The following is a 23,694-nucleotide window of genomic DNA, read 5'->3' on the forward strand; positions in this document are numbered from 1 at the left end:
TGACACCTAAAATTGCGCGCTACAAATAGCATGCCCCCAACTAAAAAACAGGGGCGTGAAACTCACACACAAAAATATTCCCTGCCCATAAATAGAAAGGCCGGCGATTACGCTTGCATGGCACCTAGGTAATTTGGGCCCAAGTGTCCGCACGTTGCGGTAATTGTATATACGCCAGTTTAAAAAGCCCGCGAGACCCGCTCCAAGCTCCCCCCGTGTCCAACGCCTCTCCTCCCCCGTCCCCGCGCGCGATCCAACTCGGCCATAAGACGCCACCTCCCCGCATCTACCGCAACCTTATCGCCTCGCCTCCAACTCCGACGGGAGCCAGGCACCTACCTGCGGCGGCGGCCCAGCGAGATGGACGGCCGGCGGCCGGAGATGCGGCGGACGATGACGCTGTCCGAGCAGCTGTCCACGCCCGACCCGGTCATCCGCAATTTCCTCAAGATCCCCCACGACGCCGACGTCGGCGAGGGCGATAGCCCCTCGGCCGTGGACGCGCAGGGGGCCCGCAGCGGCGGCGACAGGACGACCGGCTGGAAGCCGCTGCGGGACCGGCTCCGGCTCCGGCGCGCGGTGGGCGCCTGGCAGAAGCCTAAGCCCGGCGCGGCCGCGGCCCACGCCCCGACGAACAGCGGCGACCTCAGCAACATCAGCAGCGCCAACAACCGCAGCAACAAGTACAACTACAACCCCGGCGAGGCGGCGGCGGCGTTCTCCCGCACCTTCTCCTGCGCGCCCTCGCTTAAGGCGACGCCCACGTTCTCGCGCGTCGCGTCCACCCGGGTCGGCCCCGCCGCCTCCCGCTCCAGCTCCAGGCGCCCCGCGACGCACGACTTCCGCGACGTCGAAGAGCGACGTCACGACGACGACGGGGAAGAGGAAGAGGACGACAACGAGGAGGAGGAGGAGGAGGAGGAGGAGGAGGAAGAGAAGGAGGAGGCGCCCGCGGCGCAAATGTCTCTGATGGCGCTGCTGGGGCAGACGGACGAGTGGGATGACGACGAAGACGAGGAGGATGGCGGCGGCGGCGGCGCGCGCAAGAAAGGTGAGGGCGACGACGACGAGGACGACGGCGAGGGGCGGGAGGAGGAGATGGTGCACGTGTGCTGCGTGTGCATGGTGCGGCACAAGGGCGCCGCCTTCATCCCCTGCGGCCACACCTTCTGCCGCCTCTGCTCCCGCGAGCTCTGGGTCAGCCGCGGCAACTGCCCGCTCTGCAACGGCTTCATCCAGGAGATCCTCGACATCTTCTGACGGATCGAGCTCGCCGCCTCCATTGTTTATTTACCTACTAGGCCCCTTCACGTACGTCCATGGCATCATCGCCGTCGGCGTCGATCGTCATCTTCATGCTCTGCTTCCTATCCTCGACGAGGATGTGAGTGGCCGATGCGCCACTCCGGAATCTGTGAAGCTGAAACTCGTAGATGAATTCGTTTTCGACCTGGCCAACACCAAACTGTTACTCTGGTGTTTGCTATACTACATACGGTTTTTTTCTGGGATGTCATTGATTGTTCAAGTATGTTGTTACAGTAAGTTGCAATAAAATGGTATAGTGTTACGCAATGTGTGTGTATTTCCGTATAGTCTTTCAGAGTGGTTAAGAGCCTATGATTAAGAGGAACTCCCGCTTCTGCATCCAACTAACCGGAGCATCTTTTGTTTAGCTGAGCCTGAGGCTCATAGGAGCCAGCATGATTGTATCCCAGTTCTCACTTTTGTCTTACTTGGAAGTTGGAAGTGGACTATCGAAATCGAAATTGTTCCTGTCACCATCTGATCAGACGATAAGGTTATTTGCATGGTCCAATTTGCAAGCATAAAATCTTCTCTGCCTTTTGTTTCTGGCCCATTTGGCGTTCACGCGCGTCCGGTATACAAAGTCCTCCCTTTGGCAGGCTGGCCCGTCTTGTTTCCGGTCCACCCCGTAGTGTCCAAGCCCATGAATATGGCAGCCCATCATTTTACTGTGGAAATACTGCTCCCCCTGCATTTGTTTCTCGTCATTTCCACTTTCTGTAAGCAGGATGCTGTCTAACGTACAACGGAAACGCATCTCATATCTTGGGCCGCCGCCGCCGCCGCCACCTCCACCACTGCTGGTCTCCTCCCCCTCCTCTCCGGCATATCGTCGGAGGCGAAAGGAAGTGGGGATCCATCGTTTTTAATAAGTTTTCTCACTAGATCGAGTCATTAGAGTTAGAATCTCTCCATGTAAGTTTTTTGGTTTTATGGATTTATTTCCTCCTCTCCGGTGACGGCGAGAGGACAGGGTGGAATTATTTTTCCCATGATGGCTCTATTGAAGATGCGGTCAACAACTACGGCGTCAGCATTCTCACCGGTTTGACGACATGGAGACTTTTATTTCCGGACGACGACATCAAGGCGGAGATGGTGTCACCGCCATGTGTCGGTGTTTCGGACCGGGGGTCCTCAACCGACTAGTGAATTTGTTCTGCATGCTTCCGATTCCGGATGGTGATGCAAAGAGACACAAGGTTTATACTGGTTCGGGCAATCGGCGCCCTACGTCCAGTCTGAGGGATAGAACATGTATTCCTTGCACCGAAGTGCTCGTAGTAGGGGGTTACAAGCTAAGGGAGAGCGGGAACTTGTCACAGGTCTCGGCAGGGTGTCGTGGGGCCGTCTGAGACATTGCTCTCAAGCGGCTGGAAGGTGTGCGTGTGTGTGTGTTCTCCGGCGTCGTCTCAAAATGGCCCAAGTCCTCTCCTTTTATAGTTGAAGGGGGGACAAGGGCAGTACATGTATTACTATGCGGCGTCGTGCCGCCAGAGACGGCATGTCCAAGCCCTGTGGCCTGTTCCTGTGGCGGCGTGGTCGTCGGAGTGGCCCATCCTTAGAGTACTGGGACGGCGTGGTCGTCCCATCAGATCCTGTGCGTCGTGGGAGCCCTAGGAATGCCTCGGAGTGGACGTGGCGGCGACCATAAGCCGCTGGGGACGGACTATGCACGAGGCCGAAACTTGGTCGGGGCCGAGGCTGGTACTGCGGTGGGGGGTCTCGGCAGGCGCGGACCCCAATATTGCCGAGGCCCTGATGTACAGCGCTGAGGCCTTAGTGTACAGCGCCGAGGCCTTAAGCGGGCGGCTGATCGTGAACACAGTGGTAGGACACAGTGGCCAGTAACCCCCGCCATATCCTGTCCCAGGTGCTGACGGCGGCTGATCGTGGTCACAGTGTTTGGACACAGTGGCCGGTAATCCCCGCCATATCCTGTCCCAGGCGCTGACGGCAGCTGATCGTGGCCACAGTGTTTGGACACAGTGGCCGGTAATCCCCGCCGTGCCCTGTCCTGGCCAGTATGGTGCTGATGCGACTTCGGGTCGCGTCGGTCTTTCTGTGACGTTGAGCCGCTGTTCGGCTGAGATCACGGGGGTGGTTGAAAGCATTAATGGGACGTGACCGGCTGTCGGGAGGGTCGGCCGAAGCGGGGGCGACGGACCGCGGGCGAGCCGGCCTCGAGCGACATGGAGAATGGGGCCTCGCGCGAGATGGGGATCAGGCTCCTTGCCGAGGCTTCGCGCGATACGGAGAACGCGCCTCCTGCCGAGGCCTTCTGTGGAGAGCCTCGGGCGAGGCGGAGACGGCGTTCCCTACCGAAGCCTTCCCTAGGGAGCCTCACCAGGATGTCGAGACCTCCTTCTCGGGGCTCGAGGCGAGGAGGAGGAGGACCCAGTGGGCCTAGTCGCGACGGGGAGGGGCCCACGACTTATCTTTTTGCTTTTATCATCGTTATTTTTTAGATGGGACTGGGGCAACCCATTTGATGTTTTGCTTGGGGTACCCCATTCTAAGGTACCCGACAGTAGCCCCCGAGCCTCGAGGGGAGTGCGCGCACTCCCCCTGAGGGTTTGCCGAGGCTTGGTTCATACCTGCCCCGTAGGAATTGGGGCTTGTTTTTTGAGGTTCTGGTGGGTGCACGCGAGCGCACCCGCCGGGTGTAGCCCCCGAGCCCCTAGGGGAGTGGAGTTACTCCTCCAGGGGCTTTCTTCATTTCCGTGTCTGAATGAGTAGTTCTTATTGCATTTGCCAAGCCCCCAAGCGCAAGTTCGGGTTGCGGGGGTCTCGGCGAGGCTGCAGGGAAAAAGGCCTCTAGCCTCTGCACGGAGCAAGAGGTTCGTCAGGGGCCCCCTGACTTTGGGTATGATCCTCACGCTTCCTTTTGCTCGGAAGGAGGGGTGGAACGTGCCATGCTACCCTCGATGGGCACAAGCATGGACACTTTCGGTGAGCTGTTAGCGGGTAGTCCGAGTGGAGGCCCGAGCCCCGTTCGCTGGGGGACGGCTAGTGGTCCAGGGACGCACTCCAAGAGTACCAAGGGGTTTCTCTAGTGGGTGCCGAGGCCATTCGCAGGCCTCGGTGGCTCGGTGCCTCCCTACGGTGGGATCCCATTCGGATACTTCCCCGCCGGTCTCGGACACGACTTAGGACGCCCCGAGCGACCGTTCGCTCGGGTCTAGGCCATTCGTAGGCTCGCCCCGATGTCGTCCCTGACTCTGTTGCCTTGGGGCGGCTGTCGAAACCTTTTGGAGGCCCAGCCTTCGAACCCCTGGACCGTAACGGGCTCGGCGCCCTTTTATCGTGTTTGTAGCAAAACCTCTAGCGCGGTTTTGGACTGTTTATCTTTGCCTTGGGTGTTCTGGCCCTTTTATCTGGTCTTCACGTGTCCTTTTCGTTCGGACGGAGGGTTAGTTTGCCGAGCCCATTCTGGTCTCGGCAAGGTTGCAGGAAGAGCCCCTAGCCTCTGCGTGGGAGGGCCGTCGGGAGTTCTCCTGACTTTTTATATGCCCTCGCGCATGAGGGTTTGTTTGCCAAGGCCCCTTTGGGCGCGAGCCCGGGTCGTGAGGTCTCGACATATTTGCAGGAGGAGCCCCGTAGCCTCCGCATAGGGCGAGAAGGCCATTAGGGGTTCCCCTGACTTTTTATGCGACCCTCGCGCTTCCTTTTCGCTCGGAAGGAGGGGTGGAACGTGCCTCGCTACCCTCGATGGGCACGAGCGGTGGCACTTCCGGTGAGCTGTTATCGGGTAGTCCGAGTGGAGGTCCGAACCCCGTTCGTTAGGGGACGGCTAGCGGTCCAGAGACACACTCCAAGAGTACCAGAGGATTTCTCTAGTGGGTGCCGAGGCCATTCGTTGGACCTCGGTGGCTCGGTGCCTCCCTATGGTGGGATCCCATTCGGATACTTTCCTGCTGGTCTCGGACACAATTTTGGGCGTCCCAGGCATTTTGCTCGCTTAGGTCTCGGCCCCATATAGGCTCGCCCACAGTTGCCCCTGACTCTGTTATCCTGGGGCGGCTGTCGAAACCCTTTGGGGTCCAGCCTTCGAACCCCTGGATCGTAATGGGCTCAGAGCCCGATTCCTTCCTATGAAAGGAACAGGCCGCGGGATATGTCCTCCCTATTGGCTCGGCCGCGGGTGGCGCACCTTTTGAGGCGGTTTCACGGGGATGCAAAACGACGCCCGCTGCCGTAGTGGGCGAGCGCGATGTGATGGATGGGACATAACTGTTCACGCATTTAATACGGGAGACGTGGGCGCGTGGGCCGCCAAAATCGGCTCGTGGTTAACCGCGCCGGACGGGGAAAACCTCCCTGATTTCATCGCCCGTTCGTTTCACCTCCTCCCTGCATAAATACCCGAAGGGTCTCGCCCCTCCTTATATTACCTTGCCTGCCACCTCCGTCGAGCTGTCGCCAGAGCAGCGGGTGCCGGGAAGAAGAAGAGAGAAGAGCGAGTCTAGGGAGAAAGCGAGAAAAAAGCGAGAGCGTGGAGGGGGAGAGAAAAACTCACCGCCGCGCCCGATTCCTCCATCGCATTCATGGCCGGCAACGTCGTTGTTGTCGAGGCGGACCCCTGGGGTCCGTCGGATGTCACTGAGGAGATGCTCCAGTCGCTTGTCGACGGTGGACTCCTCCGCCCGATGACAGACCCTAGCAGGCCGGAGTAGATTGCTCCGTACGGCGAGCTAGAGCCGAGGCCCGCGATGGCTACGTCGTGAGCTTCGTTTCCTTCCACGAGCACGGCCTCGGCATTCCGGTGGACCGGTTCATGCGGGCGCTCCCGCATTACTACAGAGTGGAGCTCCACAATTTTAATCCCAACTCCATCGCTCAGGCGGCTATCTTTGTGGCCGTCTACGAGGGGTATTTGGGGATCGCTCCCCATTGGGATTTGTGGCTCCACCTGTTCTAGGCGGGGCATACTACCAAGCCGACGGGCATGTCGGGCAAGAGGAAGGCATTGAGGGTCGGAGGCTGCACTCTCCAAGTGCGTCAGGACCGCCTGCACCTCTACATCCCGGCCCAACTCGCGTCCTCCAACCGCCGGTGGTACACGAGTTGGTTCTACCTCCGCAACGACGATGGGGGACTTCCCCCTTATACTGGGCAGATTGTGGGGAGTTGCACGGAGAAATGGAAATGGGGCATCCCGAAGGTCGACCAGCCCAAGCTGGAGCCGCTCCTGGAGGGGCTGGCGAGGCTGTGGAACCATGGCCTCACCGTCGCTGTGGTCGTGGCCGCCTTCCACCGCCGGAGGGTGCTACCGCTGATGGCTTGGCGGCGGCGGCTGTTCGAGATGAGGCCGGGTGAGCCCGTCGAAGGCACCCGGATGTCTTCCTCCGCCCTCTCCGACGAGAAAATTCACCGTCGGGTGGGGAAGACGGTAGATGTGAAGTTGAGGGGCGGCAACCTGACCCCCTTCGCAATGCGACCGTCGCGGGGGTTTCTTTCGCTGGTAAGTCGAGTGCCGTTGCAGCCTCTGAGCCTCCTCAATCTCCCTTTATCCCTTGTTTCCTTATGCGTGTTTGTGGTTTGTTCAGGGGATGAGGGACGTGCGCTCCTCCCCGCCGCCCGTTCCCAAGGACGTGGGGCAGCGGGTGATTAACCACGCTCACGCCGACGCGCAGAAGAAGCGGAAGGATGCTAAGGCGGCGAAGTGCACGAAGCACATCCTTGAGCGCGAGGCGTTGGATAAGCGCCACCGTCAGTAGCGGAAGGAAGGTCTCCCGTTGGAGGAGTCCCCATCGACGTCGTTGTCGACGGAGGCCTCAGACGGGAATGACAAGGGCGAGGTGGGGCGAGGCCCCCTAGACCACCTTCCGGACGTCGAGGAGGTGGCGCCCGGGGCATCGATAAGCAGCCTGGCACCCCCGGGAAGGGGAGAGGAAGCGAACCCGGGGCCGGCGGTGGCCCCCTCCGGGGCCGTGGCCGACACGCCCGAGGCACGGGCGTTAGGCAAACGCGCCGTCAGCCCGATAAGCTCGGCGGTCGCGGTGGAGCCGGTGGCGGTGGAGGCGACGCCACCGGCCCCGCAGAGGATCGAAGGGGCACCGGGGTCCACCGAGGACTGACCGGCGCTGGTGGATACGGTCACGACGCCCCTACCGCCGCCTCCGCCGTTGCGGAGGAGGTTTGCTGTGGCGAAGCTGGGGCTGCCCCGTTCAAGGTAAGTGTGTTTTTGGCGGGGTTATGGTGTCTTCCATTCACTTTTTTGGTCTTGTGCTGACCCTGTAGGTTGATTTTCTTCAGTCGGAAGTGGCCTGCGGATGACCTCCCCTTGGCGCCCCTTAAAGCGCTTAAGGCGAGCCCCGGCTCCTCTGCCCACTGGGTGGCGGAGGCACAAGCCGCCATCCAGCGCGGCGCGGCGTCGGCGAGGGTCGACCCACAGGAACCGGCTGCCCAAGGAAGGGTCGCCGAGGCGGCCCCTACACGGTCGGATGGGGCCGTCGTGCCCTTTGTTGCTGAGGCCCCGGGGCCTCCGGGGCTAAGGCAATGGGGGCCCCGGCGCCCATGACCGCCGAGACCGCAGTGTCCGCGGCCGGCGCTTCTACGTCTGCCGAGGCTATAATGACGGAGGCCGGAGCCCCCGAGACCGCCAAGGCCGTGACTGCAGAGGCCGGAGCCCCTGAGGTCACCATGGCCGTTGTGATGGTAGCGAGGCCGTTTGTGCAGGAGGCGGAGATGTCGGCGGCAGAGGCCTTGGCCGTGCCCTTGGCTCAGGGCCCGCCGTTGTTGTGGGAGAGTGCCCGGGAGACGGAGGTCTATCCGATCTCCTCCGACGATACTTCCTGGGCACGGGAGGTGGTTGGCACCGAGGAGACTGACGCCGTGGAGCAGCCGGCGCTACTCTTAGATGAGGGAAGCTCAGCTCTTGTGCGGGTATGACCCAAGCCCCGCGGGTGGGATCACCCGCGGGTACTGTGGCGGAGCCGGGACGACCCTGAGGGGGAGCCTTTGTTCGCCCTCGAGGACACGGCCGAGGGCGGGCGCTGGAGTACCTTCGAGCAGTACCGCGAGCTAGCGGAATGGTCGCTACGGACGGCGCTGTCCGTGGTGGCCGACGAACTGCCCAGAGTCGCTCAGGTTTGTGTTTTCCTTTCTCGCGCGACGTTGTTCTTTCCTTGGTTTTGTCGCAATCGACGACCTCTGCTCTGCCTCCTCAGGAGCTCGAGACCTGGTCCCTCGGGAAGTCGGTCTTCCTCCGGCGGGAGAGGGGAATCTGGGACCAGCTTCAGAGGCAGAGGGGCCTTCTTGCTGATGCTAACGAGCTTCTGTCGGCCCGAAGCGCGGAGGTGGAGGACCTTCGCCTTCGCTGTGCCAACGCGAAGGTCGAGGCGGCCACGGCCCAGACGCAGCTCGCCCCCTTGGCGGCGCGGATCAAGGAGCTGGAGGAGGAGCTTACCCACGCCATCAGAGACCGGGATGCCTTCAGGTCCCGGGCTGAAGAAGCGACGACCTCAGGCAAGGCCCTCGCCGGGCAGCTAGGGGTAGAGGAGAGTGCGCACCGGCTAACCAAAGGCACTCTGAATGAGGCCCTTGCTGCGGCTGAGGCCTCGCAAATCGAGGCTGTGGTTTTGAGGGGGACGGTCGAGGGTGAGTTTGAGTCCCCTTGTTTTGTTTTCTTCCCCTTATGTTCGCTTCCTAACTTCCTCGTATGGCGCAGAGCTGGGGAGTGAAGCCTCCAGGGTGGCCGAGGCCTCTCGAGTCGAGGCCCAGCGGTTGAAGGCGAAAGCCGAGGCCTGCCAGGCCGAGACCCGACGCTGGGAGCTAAAGGCCAAGGGTGAGCTCCATGGGCTCCCATCCCTAACTTAGGTTGTTTTTTCTCTAGCTCGACCTTATTTCATTTTCCGTGGTGCAGAGTCAGAGGCGGAGGTCATTCGGGCCGCCGAGGCTTCCAGTGCGGTGCAGACGGTGCTCGAGACCGAGATTGGGGAGCACGAGACGCTAAAGCGTGCTGCCCTTTTCGCCTGCGAGGCCCTGGAAGTCGAGGGGGGTTCAGTCGGGTAGCTCCCTGGGGAGCCGCTTGATTGCGCTGAGCAGCCAGATGCGCGAGCGGCTCCGAGGGGCGCTGTACATGGGTGTCAAGCGGGCGATGGCCATCATCTCCTCTCACTACCTTGGCATCGACCTCCTGGCCATCAGTGATGGCTACGTTCTGCCTGATGATGACGAGGAGGCCCACGCGGCAGTCGCGAAGCTGCTGGAGGCGGTGGAAGGCCCTGGCACGGCGCTGGCGACGCTCTTTGAAGACGAAGTGGTTCCTCCCCTACCCTCTGCTGGTGCTGGGGGCCCTGAGCCTTAATCTGGGCCCCGGGGGCTATGTAAAGATAGAATATGGGTTATTTTTGTATCACAACGTTTGTGGTCGTCAAGGCTTTTATTTCTGGCATATCTGTGTTTCTTAGTTGTTTTTCTCATGTTTTCGAGCCTTTGCCCTCTATTGCTCCTGATCCGATTTCGTTTGCGAAACACCCCTTTGGGGCCTAAGCCGTCCCTTGAGCGAGAGGTAGTGAGGGAGTGCCATAGCCTGGAGGCGTAGGCCGTCTCGCGACTCACCCGGCCTCTTGCTTAGGAAACAGACCTTGGTCTGAGGAGTCTCCACAAATGATTCGTCAGAGCCTGCTAGGGACTTGGCGTAGGAATTTTTTCGAAAAACAACTAAAAAAATGGTGCATGGGACCTAGGGGAAGTCCCCCATCTAGCCCCCGAGGGAGGCTTGGTTCTGCCAAGGCAGAGCCGAGTCTCCCTTATTGTGTTTATTGTACTGCCGAGACCTACTGTGGGCTCGGGGGGTTTCTCGAAAAGTAAAGACCAACTAAAGAGCGCTTTTTAATTGCATTTCGAGAAACGATATATACAATGCTTGGAAATTTAGGGATAAAAGCGACGTAGCTGTTCTATGTTCCAAGCGTTGGTAAAGATTTCGCCCTTCTCGTTGGCCAGCTTGTAGGTCCTGGGCTTCAGGACTTGGGCAATGATGTACGGTCCTTCCCATGGTGGGGTCAGCTTGTGGCGACCCTTGTTGCTCTGTGCTAGCCTCAGCACCAGGTCGCCTACCTTCAGGTCTCAGCCTCGGACGCGTCGGGCCTGATAGCGCTGCAGGCTCTGCTGATACTTGGCCGAGTGTAGTAGCGCGACGTCTCGGGCTTCCTCCAGCTGATCGAGGGCGTCCTCTCGGGTTGTGCGGTTGTTTTGTTCGTTATAGGCTTGCAGCCTCGGGGAACCATATTCCAGGTCGGTGGGGAGGATGGCCTCGGCCCCATAGACTAGGAAGAAAGGTGTGAACCCTGTGGCTCGGCTTGGAGTGTTCCTCAGGCTCCAGATGACCGATGGGAGCTCGGCGAGCCATTTCTTGCCATACTTTTTCAACGGCCTTGTAGGATCATGCCGTTGGCACGCTCTACTTGGCCGTTGGTCCTTGGGTGTCCTACGGCCGACCAGGCCACACAGATGTGGTGGTCGTCACAAAACGTTAGGAACTTTTTGCTGGTGAACTGCGTCCCATTGTCGGTGATGATAGTGTTGGGGACCCCGAACCGGTGGATAATGTCAGTGAAGAACAGCACTGCCTGCTCGGATTTGATTCGATTGATCGGATGGGCCTCGATTCATTTGGAGAACTTGTCGATTGATACCAGTAGATGGGTGTAGCCTCCGGGGGCCTTTTGTAGAGGCCCGACCATGTCGAGCCCCCACACGGCGAACGGCCATGTGATAGGGATGGTTTGCAAGGCCAGGGCCGGGAGATGTGTCTGCCGAGCGTAGTACTGGCATCCTTCGCAGGAGCGTATTAGCTTGGTAGCGTCGGTGACCGCCGTTGGCTAGTAGAACCCTTGGCAAAAAGCATTCCCTACGAGCGTCCGAGGCGCCGCATGGTGCCCGCAGGCGCCTGCGTGTAAGTCCCAAAGCAGGGCTTGGCCTGCCTCAGAACTGATGCATCGTTGAAGGACGCCTGAGGGACTTTGCTTGTATAATTCACCATTGTAGAGGGCGTAGGTCTTGGCTCGGCGCGCAAGCCGTCGTGCTTCAGTTCGGTCGTCGGGAAGCTCCCCCCGATCAAGCCAATCGAGGAACGGGACTCGCCAATCCGCGTCCTGATCATTCTGCGGAGGCTCGGCGTTGACTTCCATGACCTCGGGCTTGGTCAGGGGGGTCTCGGCAGTAGAGGGGGTGTTTGGCTTTGCCATGGGTTCCCCAGGTGGGCCCTCCTCTGTTGTCGAGGTGCAGCCAATGGACGGTTTGTGGAGGTCTCTGGCGAAGACGTTCGGGGGGACCAGGGCCCATGCTGAGGCCATCTTTGCCAGCTCATCGGCAGCCTCGTTGTACTTTCGCGCGACATGATTTAGTTCAAGACCGTCGAACTTGTCTTCTAGGCGTCGCACCATCTTGCAGTAAGCCTCTATTTTAGGGTCGAGGCAGTTTGACTCCTTCATCACTTGGTCTATGACGAGCCGCGAGTCACCTCGGACGTCGAGGCGCCGTGCCCCAAGCTCGATGGTGACTTGTAAGCCATTGATGAGGGCCTCGTATTCGGCCATGTTGTTGGAGGCGGCGAAGTGGAGCCACACCATGTAGCGCATGTGTACTCCGAGGGGCGAAATGAAGAGCAGACCCACGCCTACCCCGGTCTTCATCAGGGATCCATCAAAGTACAGGGTCCAGCACTCCGTCTGAATCTGAGCAGGTGGCAATTGAGTATTTGTCCATTCAGCCACGAAATCGGCCAATACCTGAGACTTGATCGCTTTTCGAGGCACAAAGGTCAAGGTTTCCCCCATAAGCTCGACAGCCCACTTGGCTATCCTGCCCAAGGCCTCCCGGTTATGAACTATCTCGCCCAGGGGGAAGGATGATACCACAGTCACTAGGTGCGACTCGAAGTAGTGGCACAGTTTGCGCCGGGCCAGGACCACAGCGTAGACTAGCTTCTGAATGTGGGGGTAGCGCGCTTTGGTCTCGGAGAGCACCTCGCTGATGAAATAGACCAGTCGTTGGGTAGGCAGAGTATGCCCTTCTTCCTGCCTCTCCACTACTACGGCGGCGCTGACCACTTGGGTTGTTGCGGTGACATAGAGTAAGAGGGCCTCATCCAAGGTCGGGGGTATCAGAACAGGAGGATTGGTGAGCAGCCTCTTGAGTCTGTCGAGGGCTTCCTCGGCCTCGGGGGTCCAGGAAAAACGCTCGGACTTTCTCAAGAGTCGGTACAGAGGCAAACCTTTTTCACCAAGGCGCGAGATGAAGTGGCTCAGGGCCGCAAGGCATCCCATGACCCTCTGTACTCCCTTGAGGACTCTGATTGGTCCCATGCTGGTTATAGCCGAGACCTTCTCTAGGTTGGCCTCAATACCGCATTCCGAGACTATAAATCCCAAGAGCATGCCTCGGGGGACCCCGAACACACACTTCTCGGGGTTGAGCTTGATGCCCTTCTCTCTAAGGCATTTGAAGGTCACCCTCAAGTCATTCACGAGATTTTCAGCCTTTCTGGTTTTGACCACGATGTCGTCTACGTAGGCCTTGACGGTCTGCCCAATGTTGTCGCCAAAGACCTGGGTCATGCACCGCTGGTATGTGGCACCTGCGTTTTTGAGACCGAAGGGCATCGTGACGTAGCAGTACATGCCAAATGGTGTGATGAAAGAAGTCGCGAGCTGGTCGGACTCTTTCATCTTGATCTGATGGTAGCCAGAGTACGCATCGAGAAAAGACAGGGTCTCACACCCTGCGGTGGAATCAACGATTTGATCGATTCGAGGTAATGGGAAGGGGACCTTTGGACAGGCTTTATTCAGACCGGTGTAGTCTACACACATCCTCCATTTCCCGTTTTTCTTCTTGACTAAAATGGGGTTAGCCAACCACTCTGGGTGGGATACTTCCTTGATGAACCCGGCCGCCAAGAGTTTCTGTACCTCCTCTCCGATGGCCCTACGCTTTTCTTCGTCGAAGCAGCGCATGCGTTGCCTCACTGGTCTAGATCCAGCCCGGATGTCCAGGGCGTGCTCAGTGACTTCCCTTGGTATGCCCGGCATGTCCGAGGGACTCCATGCGAATATGTCGGCGTTCGCATGGAGAAAGTCGACGAGCACGGCTTCCTATTTGGTGTCGAGGGTGGCGCTGATCCTCAGTGCTCGGTCATCGGGGCATGCGGGGTCGACCAGGATGAGTTTGATGGTTTCAGCGGGCTCAAACGCCCCCGCGCGACGCTTGGAGTCAGGCACCTCACCACTGAGTTGGTCGAGGTGGGCGATGAGGGTCTCGGTCTCCGCAAGAGCCTCAGCATACTCGATGCACTCGACGTCGCAGTCGTATGCATGTTCATACGTGGACTCGATGGTGATGACACCATTAGGGCCTGGCATCTTGAGCTTGAGGTAGGTATAGTTGGGCACCACCATGAACTTGGCATAGCACGGTCACCCCAGAATGGCGTGGTAGGCTCCCCCAAACCCGACTACCTCGAAGGTGAGGACTTCCTTGCGGTAGTTGGAAGGGGTGCCGAAGCAGACAGGAAGGTCGATGCGCCCGAGGGGTCGCATGCGCTTCCCTGGCACGATGCCGTGGAAGGGTGCGACATCGCCTCGTAGCCTCGACCGGTCGATCTCCAAGAGCTCCAGGGTGTTGGCATAGAGGATGTTGAGGCCGCTGCCTCCGTCCATCAACACCTTGGAGAGTCGGGTGTTGCCGATGATCGGGTCAACGACCAGTGGGTACTGCCCGGGATTCGGAATACGGTCGGGGTGGTCACCTCGATCGAAGGTGATTGCCTCTCGAGACCAGTCGAGGTACTGGGGGGTGGCCACCTTGATCAAGAAGACTTCTCGGCGTTCCCTTTTGCGCTGCCGCGCCGTAAGACATGCCGAGGGCCCACCGAAGATCATGAAAGCGTTGCGTACCTCGGAGAACCCATTGTCCTTGTCTTCGTCCCGACCGCCGGTGCCTTTCTGCTTGGCGTCGTTGTCGGGGAGCCCGAGCCTAGCGTAGTAGTGCTGTAGCATGGTGCAATCCTCGAGAGCGTGCCTGACCGGGCCTTGGTGGTAAGGGCAGGGTTTCTTAAGCATGTCATCGAAGGGCCTAGGCCCTTTGGGGCCTCGAGGATTCTTGCTCTCTATGGTCACGACCAGGTCAGCCTCCAGGACCTCCTGCCTCCCGAGGCACCCCTTTTTCTTTTTCTTAGGGAGGTGGGAGGCTGAGGCCTCGGGGGCCTCTTCCCTCCGCTTACCCTTGGTATCGGCGTCGGGGAAGATGGCTCCGACAGCCTCTTCTCCTGAGGCGAAGCTGGTAGCGATGTCGAGGAGCGCGGCAGCAGAGCGCGGGACGTTGCGACCTAACTCTCGGACCAAGTCCCAACAAGTGGTGCCAGAGAGGAAAGCCTGGACGATCTCCGAGTCACCGACGCTGGGTAGCTCGGTGCATTGTTTGGAGAAGCGCCAGATGAAGTCTTGGAGAGACTCGTCCGGCTTCTGGCGACAGCTCTTAAGATCCCAGGAATTCCCAGGGCACACGTACGTGCCCTGGAAGTTCCCGACGAAGATCCTAACCAAATCGCGCCAGTCGTGGATTTACGAGGGAGGGAGATGCTCGAGCCAGGCTCGTGCCGAGTCTGACAAGAGCAAAGGGAGATTGCGGATGATGAGCAGGTCATCATCCGCGCCACCTAGCTGGCAGGCCAGGCGGTAATCGGTGAGCCAGAGCTCTGGGTTGGTCTCGCCGCTGTACTTCGCGAGATTGGCCGACTGTCGGAACCGGGCAGGAAAAGGAGCTACGCGGATGGCCCTGCTGAAGACCCGAGGGCCTAGCAGCTCAGGGGAAGGACTATGGTCCTCGCCGCTGTCGTAGCGACCGCCTCGGTGTGGGTGGTAGCCCCGAGCGGGCCCCTCGTTGTCGTGGCGTCGTCGCCTGCTGACCATCTCATGGTCTCCCTGCACCTCGCGTCGACCGCCGAGGCAGTCCAGAAGCACAGGGACCCTATGGGCTATCGGCGCTCGGTCGGGGTAGGACGAGACGGGGCTTCCCTGTCCTGCCGAGGCGGTGCCGTGAGAAGGTTCGAGGGGCCCCCGCGCCGTCGGGAGGCGGAACTCTTGGCCTGCTGAACCGCAGCGGTCTCTAGGAGATCGCGGAGCTCACCGCGGACCCACCGCCCCTCTGTGGTAGAAGGCTCGGGCATTGCGCGAACCAGCATTGCCACAGCCGCAACGTTCTGGCTGGCGCGATTGAAGACTGGGGGTTGCTCGCTCCCTTCGTCGTCATGGATGCGGTGATACACATCGCGAGCTCTTCGTCGGGCTCCCCCACCTTCGCCGCAGCCTCGTTGTTCCTGTTCGAGAGAGCCTCAAAGCTACTGCAAAAGGAGTTGGTCTTGCTCGACCTTGGCCTGGAGCTCACGGAGTTGCTCTAGGTCTGGGCGCTGAGGTCGTGCAAGAGCAACGTTCTCATTTCGTGCGGTCGGCAGGGCATTGTGTGGGGGCGTGACGGTGCCCGCCCCTGGACGAAGTGGGGAGCGGCTACCTGCCCCCTCATCCTCTTCGCCTGCCCTCGGCATCCCGAGCCCGACGTGAAAACACTCGCGAGTGGGGTCGTAAGTGCCTTCGTCGTCGGAGTCGGAGTAACCGAAGCAGTAGTCGCTTGCGGCCAAGAACTGGCGCAAAGTCCTAGGGTCGTGGAGCCCGGAGAAATCCACTCTGGGCCATGCCTTGTCCTCATCCGAGGAGTTAGCGTGGGTGCTTAGGTCGAGACCGAAGCGCTGGCAGCATTCTGAGGGACCCTCATGAGCAGCAGCGTATGCGTAGGTGTAAGAAGCGGCGGCATTTTTCAACCCACAGGGGTATGGGGATGATGTCGTTGCCAGATTCTGCTCCGCCGGGGTCGGTTCTTCAGGGAGTGGTGGAGCGGAGCTTGACGACTGGGCATCACCGCGAGCCACCGGTGATTTTCCTTTGTCCAAGCTCAGGCCAGATAGGTCCCCAGCCAGGGACCCCGTACCAACAGCTGGTCGTAGGGTATCGGTGGGGAGTGGCGTGCCGCCCTGGGTTCGCGTAGTGTCGGGGTGGTCTTGCTCGTGTCGTGCCTGGCGAGTGCGGCGAGAGCGGTCGCCCGGGCGCCGCCTGCGCCTGGGCTGCCGGTGCGTAACTTCATCGTCGGGCGGTGGGGCTCAAGGAGCGAGGAGTACCATGTCGTACTCATGCCCTAGAGACATGAACTCTAGGCTCCCGAACCAAACTACGGTGCCGAGACGCAATGGTCGCACGGGGTCTGCCATCCGAAACCTGCTGGGATGACAAAACTAACACGCAGACAACCCCTACCTGGCGCGCCAACTGTCGGTGTTTTGGACCGGGGGGTCCTCAACCGACTAGTGAATTTGTTCTGCGTGCTTCCGATTCTGGATGGTGATGCAAAGAGACACAAGGTTTATACTGGTTCGGGCAATCGGCGCCCTACGTCCAGTCTGAGGGATAGAACTTGTATTCCTTGCACTGAAGTGCTCGTAGTAGGGGGTTACAAGCTAAGGGAGAGAGGGAACTTGTCCCAGGTCTCGGCAGGGTGTCGTGGGGCTGTCTGAGACGTTGCTCTCAAGCGGCTGGAAGGTGTGCGTGTGTGTGTGTTCTCCGGCGTCGTCTCTAAATGGCCTAAGTCCTCTCCTTTTATAGTTAAAGGGGGGACAAGGGCAGTACATGTATTACTATGCGGCGTCGTGCCGCCAAGGACGGCATGTCCAAGCCCTGTGGCCTATTCCTGTGGCGGTGTGGTCGTCGGAGTGGCCCATCCTTGGAGTACTGGGACGGCGTGGTCGTCCCATCAGATCCTGTGCGTCGTGGGAGCCCTAGGAATGCCTCGGAGTGGACGTGGCGGCGACCATAAGCCGCTGGGGACGGACTATGCACGAGGCCGAAACTTGGTCGGGGCCGAGGCTGGTACTGCGGTGGGGGGTCTCGGCAGGCGCGGACCCCAATATTGTCGAGGCCCTGATGTACAGCGCCGAGGCCTTAGTGTACAGCACCGAGGCCTTAAGCGGGCGGCTGATCGTGAACACAGTGGTAGGACACAGTGGCCAGTAACCCCCGCCATATCCTGTCCCAGGTGCTGACGGCGGCTGATCGTGGTCACAGTGTTTGGACACAGTGGCCGGTAATCCCCGCCATATCCTGTCCCAGGCGCTGACGGCGGCTGATCGTGGCCACAGTGTTTGGACACAGTGGCCGGTAATCTCCGCCGTGCCCTGTCCTGGCCGGTATGGTGCTGATGCGACTTCGGGTCGCGTCGGTTTTTCTATGACGTTGAGCCGCTGTCCGGCTGAGATCACGGGGGTGGTTGAAAGCATTAATGGGACGTGACCGGCTGTCGGGAGGGTCGGCCGAAGCGGGGGGCGACGGACCGCGGGCGAGCCGGCCTCGAGCGACACGGAGAATGGGGCCTCGCGCGAGACGGGGATCAGGCTCCTTGCCGAGGCTTCGCGCGAGAGGCCTCGCGCGATACGGAGAACGCGCCTCCTGCCGAGGCCTTCTGTGGAGAGCCTCGGGCGAGGCGGAGACGGCGTTCCCTGCCGAAGCCTTCCCTAGGGAGCCTCGCCAGGATGTCGAGACCTCCTTCTCGGGGCTCAAGACGAGGAGGAGGAGGACCCAGTGGGCCTGGTCGCGACGGGAAGGGGCCCACGACTTACTTTTTTGCTTTTATCATCGTTATTTTTTAGATGGGACTGGGACAACCCATTTAATGTTTTACTTGGGGTACCCCATTCTAAGGTACCCGACATCATAGAATAATTTTCTCTGGTCTCTTCTCTATTTTATTGTGGTTAGATCTAGCCACAATGAAGGATAAGTTTCATATCAGTCTTTCTTATTCTTCGGTGGTAAAAAGAAGAAGAAGGAAGACACCAGAAAGAAGTTTCTCAACTTCGTCTACATGAATGTTGGCCGTCATTCGTTGGGCATTTGTTCTCAGGCCTTTTGTTGAGTGTTTGTCTATGCGGTCATCCATACTGCAAAGCGTCGTACATGTTTTTGTTTTGAGATCTGAAGCTATTCACAACGTGGGTATAATTTAGATGAAACTCAGTTTCTGGATATTTGTGTAATCCAGAGTGCTTGTATCACGTTCATGTACCCAGCTATTATCTAATATAATTCTTCTTTCGTCGCAAAAAAAAAGAAACTCTTTTTCTTTTTCTTGCAAGTTGCGAGAGTGTAGTGAAACTACTGCAATATAATGTTTGAGCATCTCCAAGAATTCCATAAATCACTTCCTAATCGTTGGTTTTTAGCGAGATAAGAAAAACCCCCTCTCCAACAACTCCTAATCTTTTAGAACTTGGAAAAGTCACATTGTTCCACGTAAAGTTACACGCTTTCGAGTCGTGAGTATCTTCTCTCTCCTGCTCGTGTTTGTCGGCCAATCTAAAGGTGGAAGGTTGTGTAAAGAATAAAGGCTCCGTTCGCTGGTCTGAAACTTGGCTGAAACTGGCTGAAAAACACTGTTCTGGCTGAAATTGTTGTGAGAGAAAAACACTGTTCCAGCTGAAAAAATAAGCCGAATATGGGGTAAGCCGAGCAGGGCCAAAGAGTAGGAAATGGTTCCTGATGCAAATGTACATAAGAAAAAGAATATATAAAAGTGGTTAGAATAATTTAGAAATAGTTTATGAATTCTGATGTAAAATTGTCTTCTATATTTTAGAAGTGGATTATTAGAAATTCTTGGAGATGATCTTTTTTATTCCTTCCAATATTTTTTAGGAGTTATAAAATTTCATATTTTTAGAAAAAAATATATTAAATACTCTTGAGATGCTCTAACCACGTTATCCCAAAAACTCGTATTAAAGGAACTCGTTTAAAACCGATCTGGCTGCGTGCGCCGCGCCCATCTGAACTTATCGGAAACGGGATAAAAATGATGGCATTCAGGTTTGGATTTTCCGGCGCAGTATATGAGCGCATGGTCCCTGACGCGCGAAATCCATCCCCGTGGAGATGCCGACTGGCGCTGGCATGATCGCGGAACGTGGCACGAACACACGGTCGCACGGTACAACACAGAGAGGGACCACGTCGGCACAAGCGTACACGCCGCGTTAGTCCACCACTAGAGGGCAGGCGCAGGCTTCGGAAGCCCGGCCGGCCGGCTGATCCCAGCCTATCCTGTATCCACGGCGGCGGCAGGCATGGAGCGGGCACTGCCAGAGACAGAGGAGGAGAGGGTGCTGCAATTAGGGCTCCCGGACACCGGCGCTGGTCCAGGCGCAGGGACGGACGAAACCACCGGCGTCAGTCCGTGCATCGATCCGCATGTCTGCCGTGCCGTGCCACTGCCGCGAGCCCCGCTGGCCACGGCCGAAAGGCGTTGGGGTTCGGGTGGGTACCAAACCCAACACCAACCAACCCAACCCAACCCAACCCGCCCGCAAACCACTCCGCCAGTCCGCCCCGTCTCTTTCCTTTCCTACCCCCACCCCACACAGCAGAGCAGTCAAGCAGAGGCCGGCCGCACTGCACTGGCACACCGCGGCCATGTCAATATAGTAGTGGTAGCGATAGCAGTAGTGTATGCCATGGTAGACTGGTAGTGGCACCACCACTTCTACGCCTGCCTATAGTATCCCATCCCCCGTATCCGGCTGGCCTCTCTTCTCCCCCTGCACTGCCCCCAACTGAGCGGTGTGTGTGGCGACCAGTGGCCGGACGGCGGGGACAGTAGTGCGTACTGCCGTGCTGCGCGCGCGCGTGCGGACCTAACGCGCCCTTTCCGCTGGAGTAAAGCCTCGCCACCTGCCCTGCTATCTGCTCTGCTTGCTCCACCAGCAAGTCAACAAGAGGCAGCGCCGGACCCGGCCCCGGGCAACCTCGTCGCTTCGGTGCGGTCTCGGCTCAGCTGGCGAGGCCGTGGGCAGCAGCGCCATGAGCAGGGAACAGCAGATGCCGTCGCCGCCGCGGCGGTTCATCGCCATCCGCTTCTCCTCCGGCTGCCGCTCCCAGTCCAGCGTCGACGTCGTCGACACCGCGCGCCACGGCAAGAAGCCCCACCCGCAAGGTGCGTGCGCGCGCGCCACAAGTTCTTGGCTCGATTCGCTTCGCTTCGCTTCTGTTCTGTTCTTTCGACGGGTGACAAAAGTTGCTGAAGTGTTCTGGCTGCTGTGGCAGGGGCTGAAACAGGGGCGGTGCCAGGCAGCGCGTCGGTGAGACCGCCGGCCCCGGCGGCGGCGGCGTCTGCGGCAGGGGGCAAGGGGGAGTCGCTGGTGGCGCGGCTCCTTCGCGGGTTCAAGAACCTGTCCCAGATCTTCGCGGTGTACGAAGAGGACGAGGAGGAGGAGGAGGAGCGGGAGATGGTGATCGGGCTCCCCACGGACGTGAAGCACGTGGCCCACATCGGCTGGGACGGCAGCACCAGCACCACCACTAGCCTCCGCTCCTGGAACCGCACCGCGCCGCCTGCACCGGCCTCCTCCTCGTCGTCGTCCTCCTCGTCCGCCGCCGCGGCGCCCCCGCAGCCGCAGGAGCAGTACCCGCTGCCCCTGCCGGCGCTGTCCATGCGACAGTTCGAGCTCGCCATGGCCGCCCAGGCCGCTGGAGGCGCCACGACCACGAGTGGAGGCGGAGCTGCCCACCGGCGTCACAGCTAGCGTCAGACAGAGCGAGAGGTGGTGGTACACGCCTACCTACGCTACGCTACGCCCTTGGTGGTGGGCTCGTCGTCGTCAGACACCAGGCTTCACAGGCCGTCGTCCGTTTCTGCCGCCCCATGCTCGCTCCCATGTGGAGAGAAGAGAAGGGTGGGGACTGGGGACGGACGACGCGGCGCGAGCGCCTGGCGTCTGTCCGTCCTCCTCCTCGGCTAGCTCTACCTCCTTGCCATCCGTCAGTCCGTGCTGGTCGTCGCCGTGTCGTCGGAGTTGGTGCGTGCTTCGTTTGCTTGTGCTTTGGCGCCATCGCTGCGGTGCGCTGTACGTAGCCATTTTTCCCCGGGGATCTCTCTGCTTGTTGGCTTGCTGCTACTTGTTCCTTACCGCCGTTACGAAATCTTAATTGCTCGCTTTACACGCTGCTCCATGGGGGGTTTAGTACGTGGCGCCTCTGGTCGTCACCACCTTTTTGTTTGCCTCTCGTCTCGCTCTCTGTCTGTGTACTGTTATGCCGCCGCCCCTCGCTCGCGTCGCCTCGGTGAACGGTGGTTGGGTTTGGGTTTGGACGTTTGGTTCGGTTGCGGTAGCTATAGGCTGCCGTGCCAACTGCCAACCTGTTGCCGCGCTCGACGGCCGGTTGATTCCTCTCTCCGGCTCCCGTGATCTCGTGCCATCCCGCCGCCCCGCGCGTCAGCCTTGGCGCGGCGACGGCCGGGCCAGCCTCGCTCGTGTCCGCTTCGCTCGCTCCGCGCCCGTCCATGTGACGGGTGTGAATGCGCGCGCGTGCGGCGTGCACGGCCACTGTTCGCGCTTCACGGAGCCAATGGGGGCAGCCGGGTAGGGGATGTAGTCCCAGTCCGGTCGTGTGATCGTGTCGCGGTGGTGTGTGCTCGCAGCGAGCGCTTGTTTTACTCTTGATTTATCCTTTGGGCGCCTGGATTAAAGACCCCGTCGTGTATAGCTCTCCCGTTCCCGTCTCCGCGGGGGAAACTTTTCCCCGTCAACGTCAACGTCAACGGCAAAGCTCACGGGGACTGTTCTCTCCCCGTCCTCAAACCTGAGCGGGGAAAGCATCCCGACGGGTCCCCGTCTCCGTCCCCACAAAAACAAGTGCTCCAATCAACGATCCAGAAGAAGAAATGTCAAGTACAAAACACAACATGAAATAAGATTGCTTAGTTTACAAATCACAGCTCCCTTGCTTACCCAAATTGCAAATAAATCAGAGCTCCTTTGATTACCAAAATTGCAAATAAACTGAAAAAAAATCTAACAAGTACACTAGTGCTTGTGTGGATGCGGATCTGTGTGCTTGTGTCAGGCAAGAACCACCTTCAGCCTTCTGCTGTCCCCAACCAGGATGAGAAACTGGAGTGGAGACGCAAGATTCATCTTCCATACAGACCAAAGTATGAGCAGCAGTGCGGCAGCTAATCTCCTGTCAGCCTGATCGGCTGGGCTTATTACCTCGTAAACGATCGTAAATTTTCAGCCGGAACAATATTTTTCTCTCACACCAAACCAGCCAGCAGTACTTCTTCACGATCCAGTAACGAACAAGCTCAGCCAAACGAACAGGCTATGTGTCATCACTACAAGCACAGGGCATCCTGCACGCCGAGGATAGACGACTCAGGCTCACTGGCTGGGACTCTACGAGCGTGGCGGCGCAGACGCACGCTAGCGCTCGCGCGATGGCGTGAATCACGTCCGAACCGCTGGCGGCGTCCGCGCTTGGTGCTCTAGCGACTGCGGGAGTAGCCGAGTGGGGGGCTGGGGGACTGAGAAGGGCTGAGGGATTAGGGTTAGATTTTGCATATATACTCAAGCCGGTGCTGAGCCTTCATGGGCCGATTTGAGTTGCGTCTGAACCTGTGATATTCGGGGCGGGTTTACGAGGATCAGGGTTCCCATCCCCGTCCCCACCAACCCCGACGGGGATTGTTTTGCTACCGATTGCATTCCCGTGAGGAATAAATTGACTCCATCCTCATCTTCTAATAGGGAAATTCCCCGCGGAAAATCGGGGATTGGGTCCCGTTGCCATCTATAGCCTGGATCCACGCATGCCGTTTATGGGTGACGTCTCCAGGCTCGTGGTGCCTGCCGGTGCAAGCCAAGATTGGCTTCGGAGGTTGATTCTTTTCCCAGACTAGGAATCATTCTTCCTCGCTCCGTTTCCCTGCCTGCCTGTCTACGCTCCTGCTCCACGGAAATGTTCATGGCGGTCGGTACACCGGTCCATTGTGCAGTGTACGTACTAGTCGTTTGGCCACTCGGATTGTACGCCTGACTCGTATCCAATATTCCCGTCTCCCGTGGTGGATGGGATCTGAGGAAGCGAACAAACTGCCCTGCCAGGGATTAGTCATCCAGTCTAGGGCGGCGGCCTGGCATCTGCCGCGGAAGGCGGAACTGGATAGAACAGTCTGCCTGCCCCTGGCACTGCCGGTAGTGCTGGCTCCTCCTGGCCCCGGTCATTCGGACGGACCAGCGTGGGTCGCATCGTGCGCGTCGGCGTCGCACTCCACTCACACTCTGTGGCTCTGTGCATGTCCAATTGCGCGCCGTGCCCTGCCCCTGCCACCCGCATCCGCTCTGTCTGGGTGGGTTGGCTTGGACTCTTGCGCTTCACGTGACCCGATTGCCGTTCGGTCGTCGTCGCCGTTTCGTTTCGGATCGCAGGGCACAATGTTTGCTAGTGCAACTGTGCAAGCCAGTTACTACGGCGGACCAGCGCTGTAAGGATAAGGCCCCGA

At 59.2% G+C, this 23,694-nt stretch overlaps 2 protein-coding genes across 2 annotated transcripts; both read left to right on the forward strand.

The window, feature by feature from the left end:
* Positions 1-216: 216 nt before the first annotated feature.
* On the forward strand, positions 217-1,708 carry LOC136459746 (uncharacterized). Its single transcript, XM_066459584.1, has one exon. The coding sequence runs from the start codon at positions 361-363 to the stop codon at positions 1,258-1,260; it is 900 nt and encodes a 299-aa protein (XP_066315681.1). The 5' UTR covers positions 217-360; the 3' UTR covers positions 1,261-1,708.
* An 18,112-nt stretch (positions 1,709-19,820) lies between these two features.
* On the forward strand, positions 19,821-21,362 carry LOC136459747 (CRIB domain-containing protein RIC4-like). Its single transcript, XM_066459585.1, has 2 exons — positions 19,821-20,346; positions 20,457-21,362. Exons 1-2 carry the CDS (start codon positions 20,214-20,216, stop codon positions 20,933-20,935), a joined length of 612 nt encoding a protein of 203 aa, XP_066315682.1. The 5' UTR covers positions 19,821-20,213; the 3' UTR covers positions 20,936-21,362.
* The last annotated feature ends 2,332 nt before the right edge of the window (positions 21,363-23,694 follow it).

The sequence above is a fragment of the Miscanthus floridulus genome, chromosome 6, assembly GCF_019320115.1.
Source record: "Miscanthus floridulus cultivar M001 chromosome 6, ASM1932011v1, whole genome shotgun sequence".
NCBI lineage: Eukaryota > Viridiplantae > Streptophyta > Magnoliopsida > Poales > Poaceae > Miscanthus > Miscanthus floridulus.